This window comes from Pavona decussata, unplaced genomic scaffold (genome assembly GCF_977016875.1).
Source record: "Pavona decussata unplaced genomic scaffold, jaPavDecu1.1 SCAFFOLD_12, whole genome shotgun sequence".
NCBI classification, from domain to species: domain Eukaryota; kingdom Metazoa; phylum Cnidaria; class Anthozoa; order Scleractinia; family Agariciidae; genus Pavona; species Pavona decussata.
The window spans coordinates 1,483,275-1,499,082 of NW_028145435.1; the positions used below are offsets into that span (position 1 = coordinate 1,483,275).

General features: G+C 37.4%; 1 protein-coding gene across 1 annotated transcript in view; it reads left to right on the plus strand.

The window, feature by feature from the left end:
- The first annotated feature begins 322 nt into the window (after positions 1 to 322).
- Positions 323 to 15,808, plus strand: part of LOC146487994 (exportin-6-like) — a 29,507-nt gene continuing 14,021 nt past the window's right edge. Inside the window, exons 1-10 of the mRNA XM_085125334.1 lie at positions 323 to 738; positions 3,573 to 3,663; positions 5,442 to 5,554; positions 6,602 to 6,799; positions 8,136 to 8,739; positions 10,300 to 10,471; positions 11,038 to 11,164; positions 12,913 to 13,034; positions 14,283 to 14,391; positions 15,482 to 15,574. Of these exons, the coding sequence (XP_084981460.1) occupies positions 736 to 738; positions 3,573 to 3,663; positions 5,442 to 5,554; positions 6,602 to 6,799; positions 8,136 to 8,739; positions 10,300 to 10,471; positions 11,038 to 11,164; positions 12,913 to 13,034; positions 14,283 to 14,391; positions 15,482 to 15,574 (1,632 nt within the window). The 5' untranslated portion in view covers positions 323 to 735. The remainder of the gene's footprint in view (positions 739 to 3,572; positions 3,664 to 5,441; positions 5,555 to 6,601; positions 6,800 to 8,135; positions 8,740 to 10,299; positions 10,472 to 11,037; positions 11,165 to 12,912; positions 13,035 to 14,282; positions 14,392 to 15,481; positions 15,575 to 15,808) is intronic.

The window sequence follows — 15,808 nt, forward strand, 5'->3', positions numbered from 1 at the left end:
CTTCACCAAAATTTACTTCTGTAAAACGACTCTAATCCTGGGAGGGGAAGTCGGGGATAAATGTGCACAGCTAGAGCCTAAATCTTGCCTTGCATTTGCCCTTCGCTGGCCATTCCTGAAATTCTAACAGCGGTATTGCATGTCACAGGTATAATGATTCAAAGACCCTTATCCAGTGGAAGAAAGGTATAAATTTGGGATATACACGAGTAAAAAACTCGTCCATCCAAACCCCTACTCTTCCGCTTGATTCCCCTTCCCACCCCTCCCTATGTGCTTGCGACAATAGCCTCGTCTTGATGTATGGGCCGGGCAGGAAGAAGGGGGCACAGCTATCGCAATCTGACGAGAATTTAACTGGTTTGGGCACCGTTTTTTTAATACGTCCTTGAAATCGTCGAAATTTCTTCTAAAGGCAGAGTCACCTCCATAATTCTTTCTATCTTGTGGCAAGGCAGGTTGTTCTCCTCGCAAGTCGAGATCTGAAGTCTTATTCTCGCTCACAAGGAAAGCCTGGCAGAATTTCACTTGTCATGGATCTCTGGCGCAGATGCCGTAGATAACGTCCACGTTGCCTGCATTCCTTGGATCTGACGGCGTAAAAAGACTGTCATCACTCTGTTACGTGCGACATATTTATTTGAACATCCCTCGAAATGTGTTTCTTTCAATTTAGATGGCGTTGATGACGACCGACCGTTCATAACGACAGAAACGAAAATCGTATTAGTAGAGATGGTAAGCTATGGATTCTTCAATCAAGCATAACTTGTCTACTATCTCGCCTTTAAGCTTTTTTCAGTCAACTCACTTAAAAGTTATGAATGACTTCATATTCTAACCAGCGAGATGATTTTATTGACGCGTTCGCGTGTTGAGGAGTGTTCCGACTTTTCTTATCCATGTAAGGGTATAATTATTTTGGGTACATGTTCTTGACAAAAATCAGAAATAGTTAGGACATACCCCTGGTGCGAGAAGCAATTCCACTGTATGAAGACCATTTCACTTTTAAAGTGTAGTGGAATATATTTTCATATGTAGATATTAATATATAAATAGCATTTTTTATAACATTTATCATTAATTATTTTTAATTTTGCATGATTATATTGTTACGGCCCCACTGAAAAATGCTACGGCAAGTTGGGCTCCCTTGTTTAATTATTATTATTATTATTATTATTATTAGAAACTGCATCATTGTATAATGCAATTCCACAGATTAGATTGGCTTAGCAGCCATGGTATATGAGCCATTATACCATGCCCAAGAAATAGCGGCCATTAAGTTGTCTTCTGGTGGTTTTCCAAAAGCGAAATCAGCAAGATCTAGCAATATTTCTTTATTGTTTTTAATAAAACAATTATTCCACTTGCGCTTGTTGGATATGAGATGATTATGGCCAACTCGGCGCTACACGCCTCGTTGGCTATCTATCATCTCATCCCAGGGGCTCCACTTACATATTTTAATGACGGAGGGGTCTGAAGGATTTTTTTGGGTCTGACATTTTGGCCAAAAGGGATTTTTTTTGGGTCTATGAAAGATGCCAGGATTTTTTTGGGTCGCAGAAACAACACAGGGATTTTTTTGGGTATTGTATTTTTCATCAGCTCAAGTCAACAATAACGTAAGTGCAATTTACTGCTTGTGTGGTATTAGGGGATATTTCTGAGATTGTGATCTATTTGAAAAGTAATTACCGGCACTCCACGCGCATCTAATCAAGAGAGAAATATGGTGAAAAGTCTGATGCCACGAGGTCTGTTACATTGGGATGTTCCGGTACAATAGCAAGCAAAGAATGTGCTAAGGACAAGACATGCTGTAGATGTCATAACGAATATCTTCCTGTAAAGTTGTCGCAGAAGATAGGATTAAGAGACACTATAACAGTCATGCAAGCTTTTTGTATTTGTTTTTGACCAAAAACAAAGTTGAAGTTGGCATATTTTAGCTTTCCAGAAGATAAATAATAAAATTTGCTGATGCAAAAACACTGAGGGACTTTTTGGGTATGCCAAAAAAAGTAGGGATTTTATTGGGTAGACAAATTCTGAAGTTAGGATTTTTTTTTTGGTATAAAATATGAACCTCTGTCGGACCTTCCCCCCCCGTCATTAAAATATGTGAGTGGGGCCCCTGGGCATCTCATATCCAACGCGTGCTCATGGAATAATTGTTAATTATAACTATTACAATAGCTGCCAAAATTTCCGCGTACTGATTAGCTATTGTCTATAACAGTATAGGCAATAAAAGTAATGCCAGACGTAATGTGCGTGTTTTCTCAAGAGAAACTAAAGTCAATTCTGCTTATGCTTTTTTCCATGTTATTGTAAAAAAAACAAATCTATGGCAGTTTTCCATGGTTTATACTCTAATAGACCATAAAAATTAATGCCATAAAATGTTCAAAACTTGGCAGTGAAACGACTTGCCTGTTGCTCATGGTTCCACTTGAGTTTTAAACATCGTATGACGTCATTTTATGGTCTACTTAACAATTAGATTATGAGCTTGAAATTTTTATTGCGTGATAGCTGATAAGGGCGAAGCCTGAATCAACTATTAGGTATAGAAACTGAGAGCGAATAATGTCAGTAATTGTTTTAGTATCAATCTACTAGTCGTTCAAAACTTAACAAGACAGGTTCACGTTTTTGTTGAATAATGATACAAATAGGGCATGCTATGCGCTACTCACTCTACTCACTATCTATAACAGATTAGTATAAATCTACTAGTGTTCTATCACGAATGCCGTTCTCTGATTGGCTACGCTACTCGCTATCTATTCTGTGATAGATAGTGAGTAGCGATTTTCAACAAAATGGCGGCCGCTTCTTTGCGTTTTCGAAGTGTCTGCGATGAGGAAATAGATAATTTACTTGTTTAGTTTTGAACAACTAGTAGATTTATACTAAAACAATTAGATTATTCGCTCTCGATTTCTATGCGTGATAGTTGATGAGGGCGAAATCACGCGATAGAAATCTCGAGCTCATAATCTAATTGTTAAATAGAGAACAGCATTAGTGATAGAAGGTTGGTAGATTTATACTAAAAGAGTATGGACCACAAAACACCGTTGTCAATTTGTTAAATAGATGTCAAAAAAAAACTGGAAATGGGAGAGGAGTTCATGGATGAACCCATGAAAAGGGTTTATGTTAGGGTTAGGGTTAGGGTTAAGTGGGGGTTGGGGTCATACATGAACTCCTAACTGGAAATGGGTGTGTGGTGGTTTCCCTGTGCCATTATTTTGTAAAGGAATCTAGACCTCCTCAAGCAAACCAATAAATGCCTTACGGCAGGGGAACAAGCTGTTCAGATATCCCATGGTACAGCTAGCTACATGTATACAGTAATGTTCAATAATTTTTTAAGACATTTAATGTGGCTGTTATGTTAAGTGAGTATTAAAATAATGGTCATTCAAAGACCATTATTTTAATACCATCTCACCAACTTTTGGTCAAATTTTATTTCGTACCCTGACTTGTCCTGTAATAATATTAACATTCATTTGCAACTTTGTTCTTATTGTAAGTTATTTGTGTCTCAGTCTTCAGATACAGCATCTCTTCATGCCTTGGAGCTGCTTATGAATGAATTCTTTGATGCTTCTACCAACAACCATCGCAAGAGAGAAATAGGTACAGTGTAATAAATATTATGCTGCTTGCACTTGAATATATAAGGAGAATGTTATTGGAAGTGAAATTTTGGTCTTTATTTATACAAGGTACCAAATATTTCTTTTCATTGTCATGGCTGTTGAATAGTGCTGTAAAAAGGGAGGGGGTGGGGGGGTGACTTTATCCAGAGACCATAACCTTGAGAACTCTTGGAGGAGGGTTGTGGTGTTCCGTTGGTAGGGAGTAGAAACAAACGTTTGGTTTATCAACAGAGTTGATAAATAAAGATAAATTGGCCACCGTAAAGAGATTCGAGTACTGATTTTTCGAGGGTTAGCTCTTCCTAAGAGCGAATCCAGGAATTGTGGGTTGTTTGTGTTTGTATAGTGAGCATATTCACTTTTTAAACTACTGAGGCCAGTTTTTTAAAGTTTCCAAAATTATGTGTGAAAAAAAATCAAAATCTAGATATGTTTTTGTACTGGATGTACTCTTAGCTTTAGATCAAACTAGTCTACAGGCCTTCCATGCAAAAAGTCAGAAACAAAAAAAATTGAAATTTAGCGAAACTCATTAAAAATCTCAACAGACAGGGGGAAGAGTAGCTGTCTTTTTTGCAAGCATGGTCAAGGAGTCTGTAACACTTCCTTTTTGGAAGCGAGCATGAGAAGCAAATGAAAGTTTCTGGAGAAAAGGAGCGTAAAAAATGGAGGAGGTGGGGGGAGGGGTGGGGTGGGATAGGAAGTCCATCCTTGCCCCTCTCCCCCTCCCACCTGTAACCTTTTTTGTTCCTTTTTGTACTCTATGGTACCTCCCATAGAGGTCATGTAGAAAGTTTTACAATACAATTGTAAAACGCAGTTAATGGAACGTGACGCCCTTAGCCCCGGGTGGCATCTCTACGTACTGTACTTTAGACTTATCACTGTATCATTGTCACGTTAGTCAATAGTCACATTGTAATATGTTGCGACATTGTCTGGAGACAAGTTAGTTCGCTTTTTCTGTATGGCTAAACCAGTGAATGGTGCATTCATGTCGCATTTGCTATGATGTAAAGTCTATCATAAGCATAGTACAACCCTGGCCATTGGCTCTGACATTGAACGCTGTCTAGCTTTAAATGTGCGATAGAATATTCTAAGTCACACTTGGTTACGACGTGGTTTTATCTACTGTTACGCTGTAAAAAATGTACCCACCCTCCCTCCCTTTGGGGGTTGATCTGTGATATAACAAATAAACTTGGGGATGCCTATCAGCGGTTGCGCTTCGGTTAAGTCTGCGTAGCGACTTCCCCAAGCTAAGTTCTCTAGTTCATTTCAATGACTTTTGGTAATATTGACCTGCCAATACTCCGGTCCGACCCAGCAGCGCTGGTGAGATAGGTGAGGCATGATAGGTCATTCAGTTAATTAGGTTTGCGCGTTGCTGGCCTAGATGGCAGCTCGTAGCGCTCTAGTTTTGCGACCTGCCAATACTCTTCTTGGAGTGGCGCTGCTGGCCTAGCTGTGCTGCTGTTGCAGTGCGTTGTTGTGTTTTGTTGTTGTTGGCCTAGGTGCAGCTGGAAGTGCCAGAGAAGTGAGGCCTTAAAATGGTCACGCAATAGTAGTCGCCAGTCACGCCAATCGCCGAGCGGTGTCCCCCAAATTAATGCCAAACGTGTCTTGTGGTCCTTACTTTAGTTTATTACTCTACGTTTCATTAAAGCTTGTATGTTTGGATACTCTAAACGGAACAGTGACATTAAGGCCATTTTGTCCTATGCTTCTTACTAATTTTGCTTTCTTTTTTAGAGCAAGTCTTGCATAATTTTAGTCAGCAATCAGGAGCATGGCACCAATGTGTATATTTTATGAACAACTGTTCAAACCAGTATGTTCTGATGTATGCAATTTCTGTGTTTGAGGTAGGGGAATGCTTAACTTAATAACTGCTAACTTTTTTCCAACTCAGATGGTTGATGTGTTTACCTGTGAGAGCTGTCAGAATTTCTGGTGATGTTCTTTTAAGACCTCAAAAAGACTCTGAAAGAGGTTCCAAAGATTTCTAAAGTTGTGAAGTTGTTCTGGATAATTTATGCTTGGTTTGAGAACTTTCATGCTAGATATTTTTCATTTTCTTTTTTCTCAGATTCATTACTATAATAATTATGAAACAGTGGAAAATAAAAGTAATGCAAGTTAACTTAATTGAAAATTTTCAAACCAAAAACAAATGTCTGTCACAGCAAATATGGTGATTTAATTCCCCAGTACTTGTTAAATTCATGATAAATTCTAAAAACAATGGTTGATTTAACATTTACAAGCTTCAATTTGTAGGGCATGGGAAGTTGTTTTGCATGCATGAGATGGTGTGAGATCAAAGGTTTTAAGATTCATAGCCCGGTTGATACTCACATGACCCCCTTGAGATGTCGACAGACATGAAAATGAAACTGAACTATGCATGTATCACAGAACAGGGTGTAGCTGTAAACACTCTACTTACAGCCTCATGGTTCTACAAGAAAGTCATCTTAATTAACATTTTTTTAGTTTCTTCATACAGTGAATCCTGTATTTGGTGGACCTATACACCCTCTGTTATTAAAGCAGACACTAGCTTGAGGACCATAGTGTTTTTCCCATATTTACCAGTTGTAAAAGGAACAGCAGCAGACAATTGGGGACACCAAAATGAAGCCATTATTTTTCTTACGCAAAACCTATATCAAGTGTTTTCTAGACCATGCCGTATATTGGGAGATTGTTACCATTCTGAATTGTGAACTAAGATATAATGAAAACATAGGGGTATAATGAACAAGGGGATACAAAAGGATTCATTATAAACTCTTTTTGCACAGCATTTGTATTAAGCAGACAACCTTTAATAAGACATAGCGAGGCTCCCAAAATGTCCACTTATCACAGGTTTCACCATATCTTAACTTTTTATTTCATTTTTACAGAATCTAATAAATAAACAGTGGATAGGAGCACCCCCAGGAGATAAGGCAGAAGTGCGTCGATTTCTCAATGAATACCTGCTGTCTCACCACAAGAAGCTTCCAGTATACATTACAAACAAACTTGTCAAAGTGATTGTTGACATTGGACGGGTTGACTGGCCTCATTTCTACCCAAATTTCTTTTCAAATATTATTGAGGTAGGTGATCATTTTCCAAACTATTTTTTTCCATAAATTAAATAATCACGTTAAGGACAGTGTCTCCTAATACAGAGTTATTTTTGTCCAGTTTATTACTCAAACTATGTATGTGGGAGCTGAAAAAGGCCTACTGGAATCCAAAAAGAAAATAATAATTGGTAGTACCCATTCATGGATGAACTTGGATGGGATAATCTTGAGACACAAAGGATAAGGCAATTAGCTACAATAATGTATAAACGAATTAATGGAACTATATGCATACCCAATCCTTTAACTCAAATTTTTACATGCACAAACTCTATGTATTCTTACAACTTGAGAAACTCTGCGTACAATTTATTTGTACCAAGACCATATGTACTGAAGCTGGAAAAAACAGCTTCCATTATATAGAGGGGCGGTTCTCTGGAATAGTCTGCCTGGTAAGGTCAAAGGTCAGACAAGCTTGAAATTATATTTATTACATTTGTAATTAATTTTATTCATATACAGCTATTTCAATTAACGTTGTCGGATCAAAACAAAGCTAAAAGACAAGACCGCAATGTTTTGTGGGATTATTTGTTATTTATGAATAATTTCATCAAAATCATCCCTGCACGTGCAGGTCATTGTACTGCTAATTACAACCTATCGTTTTCTCCAGGCATGACTGATTTTGATGAATTAATTCATAAAAATCCCACGTAAACTTTCGGTCTTGTCTTTAAGCTTTCAGCTTTGATCCGACAACGTTAATTGAAATAGCTGTATATATTTAAGACCTTAGTCTCCTACTTATGCATTATAGTTCTAATTATCTCCTGTTGTTTGATTTATTATATGTTTTCCATATTGTATTATTTATAATTTTTTGTAATTTTTTCATATACATGTATACTTAAAACTTATTTATACTCCTATTTCCTATATTGTATGACTTATTGTATCTTTTACATGGCTTTCTGGAAGAGCATTTTTATCAAAGGGATTCCGTGTTTAAATAAATGAAGATGATGATGATTTTGCAGAGACAATTAAGCAACAAAAATTCAAAAAAGCTGTAAAATACATAAATAACAATTTTTGTCAATTTCTTCAAATTGAAGCTAATATCTCTGAAAAAATGTGCGTTTACCCCAAATTTTCTTTTTGGATTGCAACAGCCCTAATCTTAGATGTGCTTTAATTTCCCTGTAGTTATAAACTGCGCAAAAATATACATATCACTCTGTATTAGTGGGTAAGAAACACAAGTTTCTTGGACTATCCAGAGATGTGGAGAACATATGGAACAAAGGGTACCCCTTAATGTTGTATCTTATATATTGTTGTTGTTGTTGTTTGTCAGTTGCTCCAGCAACCCTCCACAATTACGCTGGGCTTAATAATGCTCCAGACGACATCAGAGGAAATGGCGTCACCTAGAGAGGACTTAAGTATTGCCAGGAAAACTGAAGTACATAGACTGTTGTTGAATGAAGTTCCTGGCATCCTGTCTTTGTTAACACATCTATTGGACCGAGTGTTAGAAAAGCACCGCCGACTTGCAACTACAGTGACCCCTCCCCCTTCTCCCACTCATGGGATGTCACCAGCAAGAAGTACAAGTCCTTCAGTGGCAGGGGCGGGGTCATTATCAATATTTTCATCTACATCTACCAATGATCAGACACTGCAGCATCCAGGAAGTAGTTGTCTAGTAGGAAGGTTATTGAGTAATTCACCAATGAAATCAAGACATAATTTAGGGCATCCACTGCCCCCTTTAGATTCTGAATCAGAGGAAATAAGTAATCTGGCTCTCAAATGTTTAGGACATCTCTTTAGCTGGATCCCTCTCTCCACCACCATTACACCGCCGCTTGTGTCAACTGTGTTTTATCTTGCGGAATTTGGCTGCAGTGTTGTGTCAACAAATTCTAGCAGCGGTGTTGTGGGTAATGCACAATTAGGTGAGTAAATGGTTATGTTGATTTAAGGCCTAGACAAATGGTGCAATATGCTTTTAATTAACAAATAGTTGCTGTAGCTAACTTACACTGGTCCAAAGTAATGTTTAGGGGCTTACTGACTTTGGAAGAACTTGTTTTCAGAGATGCTGATGTATAACCTAGGGAGAATTTTGTGTTTAAATGAAAACAGGCTAAGGGGCTGTTTACATGGAGGGAGGAAGATCCTAGAAGGCGGATCATCCTAGCGCCATATGTTTTCCGTATTCAGTTTACATGTAAAAAGTTGTACTTAGCCCTAGGGCTAGGATCTTCCTAGAGATAGGATCTTTCTAGCTGAGAGATAGGAAGATCCTAGTACTAGGAAGACTCTAGCACCATGTAAACTACCTTTGCTCGGAAGATCCTAGTACTAGGGACAAAAAAGAACAAAATGGCGGCAGCCGGGCGTTCAGCTGCTCAAGGCCAACAAAATTTCTTCTTTTTCTTCTCCACTTGGTAACCACTCCGACCAAAGTTTCTGCATGTAAACCAAACGAGAAGTTGATCCGCCTTTTAGGATCTTCCTCCCCCAAGTAAACAGCCCCTAAAACAGCATCAAATAGCTAACACAAACACTCCATGGACTTATACATGCATTCTAGAGCACCTGGATTCCCACTCTATTTCTTGCCTGATGATGATTTTGGTGGGCAGTTGATTTTTTGAGGAGCCTGTGCATTTAATTATTTGCTCGGAATTTTATGGTATAGTTAATTTGTACTTGTAATTTTTTAACTCCCTTATGTGTCCACCCATAAATTACTGTGTGTAACGTTACTTGTAACAATAAATTTTGAAGTACATTGATGCAATAAAATTGGAGGCACACATATGCTATGCTTCAGTTTTGTTGCATGCAGCAAGTATTAAATTAAGTGCAAGTTTTGTTGTTTGTCAAGTAAGGCACCTACTGATATCAAGCTGTAGGGGCTTTGGAAGGGAGCAGATGAAGAAGCACTTGTTTTATTTTTTCACCCCCACCCTTGAGAGTATGACTGTTGATTCTACATGTACATGTGTGAGACTAGTACATACATGTCGAGAAAGAGGTTATTGTTGTTCATCGTGGTGGATACAATAACAGTAAGTGTATTATCATTTGTCTCATGATGGAGTCACTTTTGAGATGTAAATCGCGACATTTTGACGTTTCGACTCAATGGACCGCTGAGGGAGCAACTTCTCGCTGAAACAGTGAGGATTAAAATGCACCAATCATAGCCGACCGTTGGTGCCGCATGACCAGTCGACCTCATCGCCTGATGAAGACTAGCAGTAAGCAGTTGAAACGTCGCGATTTACATCTCAAAAGTAACTACATCGTGAGACAAACAATAATACACTTATTGTTATAGTACATACAGTACATGTAGCTGAAGATGATACATTGTCCATAATGTGGTTGGGGGGGGGGGGTCATAGTTAGGGCCTCCCTCCACCATCATTTTACATGTTGGTTAACAGTGATAACATGTACATGACTGAAGTGTTAAGTGTTTTTTCTGATTTGTTTTGTGTCAGGTGTCTCAGCAATGTCCTGTATCAATGAACTCTTGTCCAAGAATTGTGTGCCGGTGGAATTTGAGGAGTTTTTGCTAAAGTTATTTCAACAGACATTTCAGTTGCTACAGAGGATAACGAAAGATACAGGTGCTCAGGCTGTGGAAAACTTACTCACAGAACAGGATGAGAGGTGGGGTTTGTAAAATACAAACTGAAGCACTGCTGTTGCCAAAGAAATGACCAATAAACTACAACCATTCTCTCTGACTGCAGTTTGTGTGATTACACTCCATCTGTTGTTGGTTCTCATCCTTTCTCTGAGATGTTTTTCTCCGGGTACTCCCCGGTTTTCCCCTCGCCTCAAAAACCAACATTTGCAAATTCCAATTTGATCTGGAAAGTGTCCCCAATTAGTGCTCTGCACTAAATCCATTGACACTTAAATCAAGAGTTTTATTTGTTTTATTTACTTTTGTAAATTGAAGGGCTGAGGGCATAATCATCTTTTGTTGAATTTTCATCTTTCTCAAAAGTACCTGAATTTTTGCTCGTGGCCTTCAAATTAATTAAACAAAATTTCTCTGTTTTTTTTTTTTTTCGCTACAAAGCATCTTTTTTCTGCTTTTTTCCTTGTTTTTCTTTTGCTGATGTGGTCTTTTGACCTTGTTTTTCTCAAAAACAGAGATAATAAAATAATACAATTTATCAAAATAGTATTCAAGTTTCATTTACAAATGTTTATTCAATATGTTTCAGCTATTTGAGCAAGTTTACTGAGTTCTTGAGACTCTTTGTGAGCATACACCTGAGAAGATTTGAAAACAGCTCACACTTCCCTGTGCTGGAGTTGCTGACATTGCTCTTCAAGTACACTTTCAAACAGGTAAAAATTTTTACCTACTGGCATATAGCTACATGTAAGAAAAATCTCAGCAGGCTTTTTAATAAACCTAGCCAGCTCTTTTGGACTGTGCACTTTTAAAATTAGCCTCAAGTATTTGTGTTCTGTTGGATTTAACATACACATGCAGTGTACTGGTGCCTGTTTGGTAACACTTCATAGCAGCATCCTATAGACTTTTTATCTTCAATATACAACAAGCTTTGACTGACAGCAATCACTTATATTACTTGATATTACTTGTTTCGAATGCCAGTACATGTACATGGATACCCTGCATTGTATAAAGTGAGCACAAATATGAAACCGAGAAAACAATTTTAAAATTAAATTTATGATTTTTGCACCGAATTTTTTAGTCAGTGATGCAGACATACATTTACTCGGAACAAGAAAGTTTAAGTTTAAGTTTAAGTTTATTCAAAAATTCAAAAATTTAGCAAAAAAGAGAGACTGGCCTGCAGGTAGCGAGAGCTAATCTAGACGGGCCAGACTTACAACTGTTTAAGGATCAAATTAATATTATTACTAACAGTTATTACAATCAAAGACTGAACAATGTCTCCCAACAGGAGTTGTCCCTATGACCTTCTGATTTCTAGTTTGGAAGCTCTACCACTGGGTTTCAGTGGATACTTGTGGGAGCTAAGGCCATTAAACTAAGGGCGTGTCCTTTTGGGACTATTCCGGAATAGAAATACTCAGAATAGATGGTATTTATGTTCTTTTGGGAGCTATTCCAATTCCTATTCTGCTCCCAATAGCAGAATGAACAGAAGGGAAGGAATTACACTTTCCGTATCTTGAATTCGCACAAAACTGGGCTCCATGTCAGTTCCATATCATGGTCTAACCATCCCATATCTTTCCCATATATGGGCCAGATATGATCCATAATTTACCATAGCAAACCCATAGTTTTACTTTGGTATAGGTAACACGGTTCACTTGGAATAGACAGAATACGCATTCTTTTGGGAACTTTTTGGCAGGAAATCCTACGCGGCCACTTGGGCACGTAGACATAGTAGTTCTCAGGTCACCTCCACTATGGGTATTCCGTTTCCAGATTTTAGGAGCGTTCTTTTCAAAATTGAAATTCTGTGTATCCTGTTATTCCTAAACCAGAACAAGAATAGCTAGAATAGCCCCAAAATAATGCACCCTAAGTTCATGTGACAAACATCCTGCTTACTGCAAAGATTTGTATGTCAATGAATGGTCTTGCTTAGTGAATCTTGTTTAAATGGTTGGGGGGTATAAGAATGGTACACTAAAACATTGGTTAGAACAAACAAAGTTTTGCCCCGTACAAATTATGTTCAGTGTACAGTGGAACCTTGATTTAACAAACTGCCAAGGGACTAGGGAAATTGGTTCGTTATATCGAGGTTCTGTTCCATACATTTTAAAAGGTCGGGCTGGAGAACTCGTATCATTTGTTATACAGAGGACTTCATTATATACAGGTTTGTTAAATCAAGGTTCCACTGTATCCATACAATAATGCAGTACACCTTTTGCATGTATACTTAGATTGAATTGGTACACATTGATCCTGTTTTGGTAAATAAGTAACATATGTCTGTTGTAAGGTTATTCTGAGTCCTAAATGGTATCCTTTACCATTTATAATGTATATCTGAAAAAAAAGTTTTTATTTTTAAATATTGATAATTAAAATATGGATGATATTTATTGTAATATTTACTGTTGATTGTGTATTTCAGCCCCAGCTAGAAGGATTTTTTGCCTGTCTTGACATCTGGGCAGTGTTTCTGGATTATCTCATTGGTAAAGTGGCAAATGCCAGAAGTGATAAATTAGCAGAGGCTGAAGCTACCGTCAGCAGGTGTGTGTAGTCATCACAGGCTCCGTTTTGTAAACATTATTAGCATTTTTATACATGTGTAAGGAAAATGGCAGGCAGTTACAGTGGTACAAAAGTAGCAGGCTGCCCACATGGGCCTACCTGGACAGCATTGCTCTATGCACGGGATGGGATGCTGATCCATTGCTGGGGTTCCTAGCAGTATGTTTCCAGACTGGGAGTATGTACGCTGTTTACATTTATGTGTAAGCGAATGGAGGCAATGTGGGGCACGGTTTCTTGCTCATTAAATAACAAGATACAAGAGGCAAGGCCCCAAACCACTGACATCTTAAACCATCTTAAACTTCTTAAACTTAGACTTATGCCCCATTCACACCAAGGCTTAAACACATTTAAAAGCTGTTTAGTGAAACACAGTTTAAATTAATTACTGTTTCCTTTATAAAAGCTGCTTCCAGTTTTTTGTTGACTACAGATGTAGCACAAATGAAAGTTTAAGTTAAAGTTTACTAGAATCCTACGTTAAAGCCAATGGTTCAGCTTCTGTTGTCAATTTTCATTTTGCTAAGTCTGGTTTAATTGAACATGTTTTGTTGGCATGAATGGAGCTTTAGACTTAAACTTAGATCTTAAACTATGTTGCTAACCTTTTGAATTCAGTGCTTAGACTTAAACACCAACCTATATGATAGCCTAGGAGTCAATACCCCAAACCACATTCCTAACCCTAACCCAAACTTTACATGAAAGCTAGTAACTTTTAAATTCAGCGCTTAAGCTTAAATATTACCCCATTTGATACTGTAAGAGAAAATACCCCACAGCACATTCAAATTGCACAAAAAAATAACAAAACCAGTTTAAAAAAATATAAACTGCTTTGAAAAAATCTGAACGAAAAACAAAATTGAACCACAATGTATACAGTCAAACCACACTTTGTTATTACACTTTACAGCCATTTTTCTTGGTCTCAGCATATATACAGTGTATATGCTCTGAAATTAGCCAACTTAATGTAGACACCCTGCTAATCTAATACAGTATAATAAATTGATAATGTTCTGGCCTGTACAGTTTCCATAGTACATGCAGTGGGTCTTGACTGTATTTATTCCATAGAATATTTAATTTTGATGAAGCAGGTTTTGTTTTTTCGGGCCTAAAGGCTTGAAAATTGTTACTGAATCTTTAAGTTATAAACAATTCCCAGTTGCAATGTTATATGACTTTCAGTTGACTGATCAACATCTTTGTAAACTGTAGATACAAGGAAGTTCTTTTGATGCTCGTAACTGAGTTGCTGAAGAAAATACAATTCAGACATAATCAGACACAACTGGAAGAGCTGGATGATGAGAGCTTGGATGATGATGTAAGGCAAACTCTTCTGTGTCCGTATTGATTTGTTAGAGTTCTACACAGTGCAGTTGTTTAGATGAATCACAAGTAAACCCTCAGGATTGTTCTGGACCAGTTTCCATAGTTTAAAATTTTAATAATTTTGTTTTGATTAGGTTCTTAGCATCTGTGACATGCATTTTGATCATGTGCATGTTAATTTCTGTGATAGAAGTAATAAAATTATAATTTTATTTATTGTTATTAACAGTGGAATTATATTCAAAAATGTGCGATTGCAGCAGTTAACAAAATGTTCTAGCTGTAGTCAGGTGTAACTAAAAGATACAGTAATACAAAAAAGTTGACACTCATTATTTTGGCTTGCTTCTTGAGTGTTTTGACATCTAGCTGACCCCACACATTTGTTTCATTAGTAGTGGCACAATATTCATTGTACCCTTCACGTTCACATCAAATCCGGAGGTGTTGAGTTCGATTCCTGCCAAGGTTGAATGTTTTTTTCTTTGCCTTGTTTGGTCCCCCATCTCCTTACTAGGGCTAACGCTCAGCAGGAAATTCATGGGTTCACTTATATTAAATAAGCAAACTGTTCTAACATTATTACTCTGTAGAGTTAATTCTCTGATCCATCATTTGTGTCATTAGTGCTAGTGGCACTGAGCGTTCATACAAATGTAATCAATGTAGACTCCACATATAGTTTAATTGTAATAATAAGTTATGTTATTGTTGACCCATCTCAGCCAAGAGTTCTTAATCTGTCTCATAACTTACTTCTGAAACTCAATAATTCATTGAGAGAAATCAAAGAAAATCACTACTGTGACTGTGGTTTGGATATGTACTCCTAATTACCATAAACTTTTGCCAACTTTAGCCTTGAATTTGACCAAGAATTATTGATTATTTGAGAAGCCATATCAAACACTTGAAAGTGTGTTTCATCAGATATCCAAACACCTCGAAGAGGTTTGAAAAAACTTGGCTGTGCCTCGTTTTTTCAACCTACTTCTCAGTGTTCGGATATTTGATGAAACACACCTTCTCGTGTTTGATATATTACATACAATACTAATTTTGTGGTTTTGGTTTTGTTTCAGTCTGAGACAGAATGGCAGTCATTTCAAAGGCACTGTCTGGAGATTGTTGCTAAGTTAGCAGAGTTGCTACCTGGAGAGACATTTTCCTTGTTGGTAATGACCATACATTTACTGGTTGATGATTTTTTTTTTACCCTGTACTCCTTGCTTACTAATGATCAATGCACATTTTGAGATATAATTTTAGCCATTTGTTGTGAATGGACAGTGTACAGATGCAACAATTGTTGTTGTGGTCTTATGGTAGACATTAATAATTATTGTCCCTGAAGGAAGGATACAAAATAATTAATCCTGTTTCCTAACCAAACTGGCATTAAAATTGTC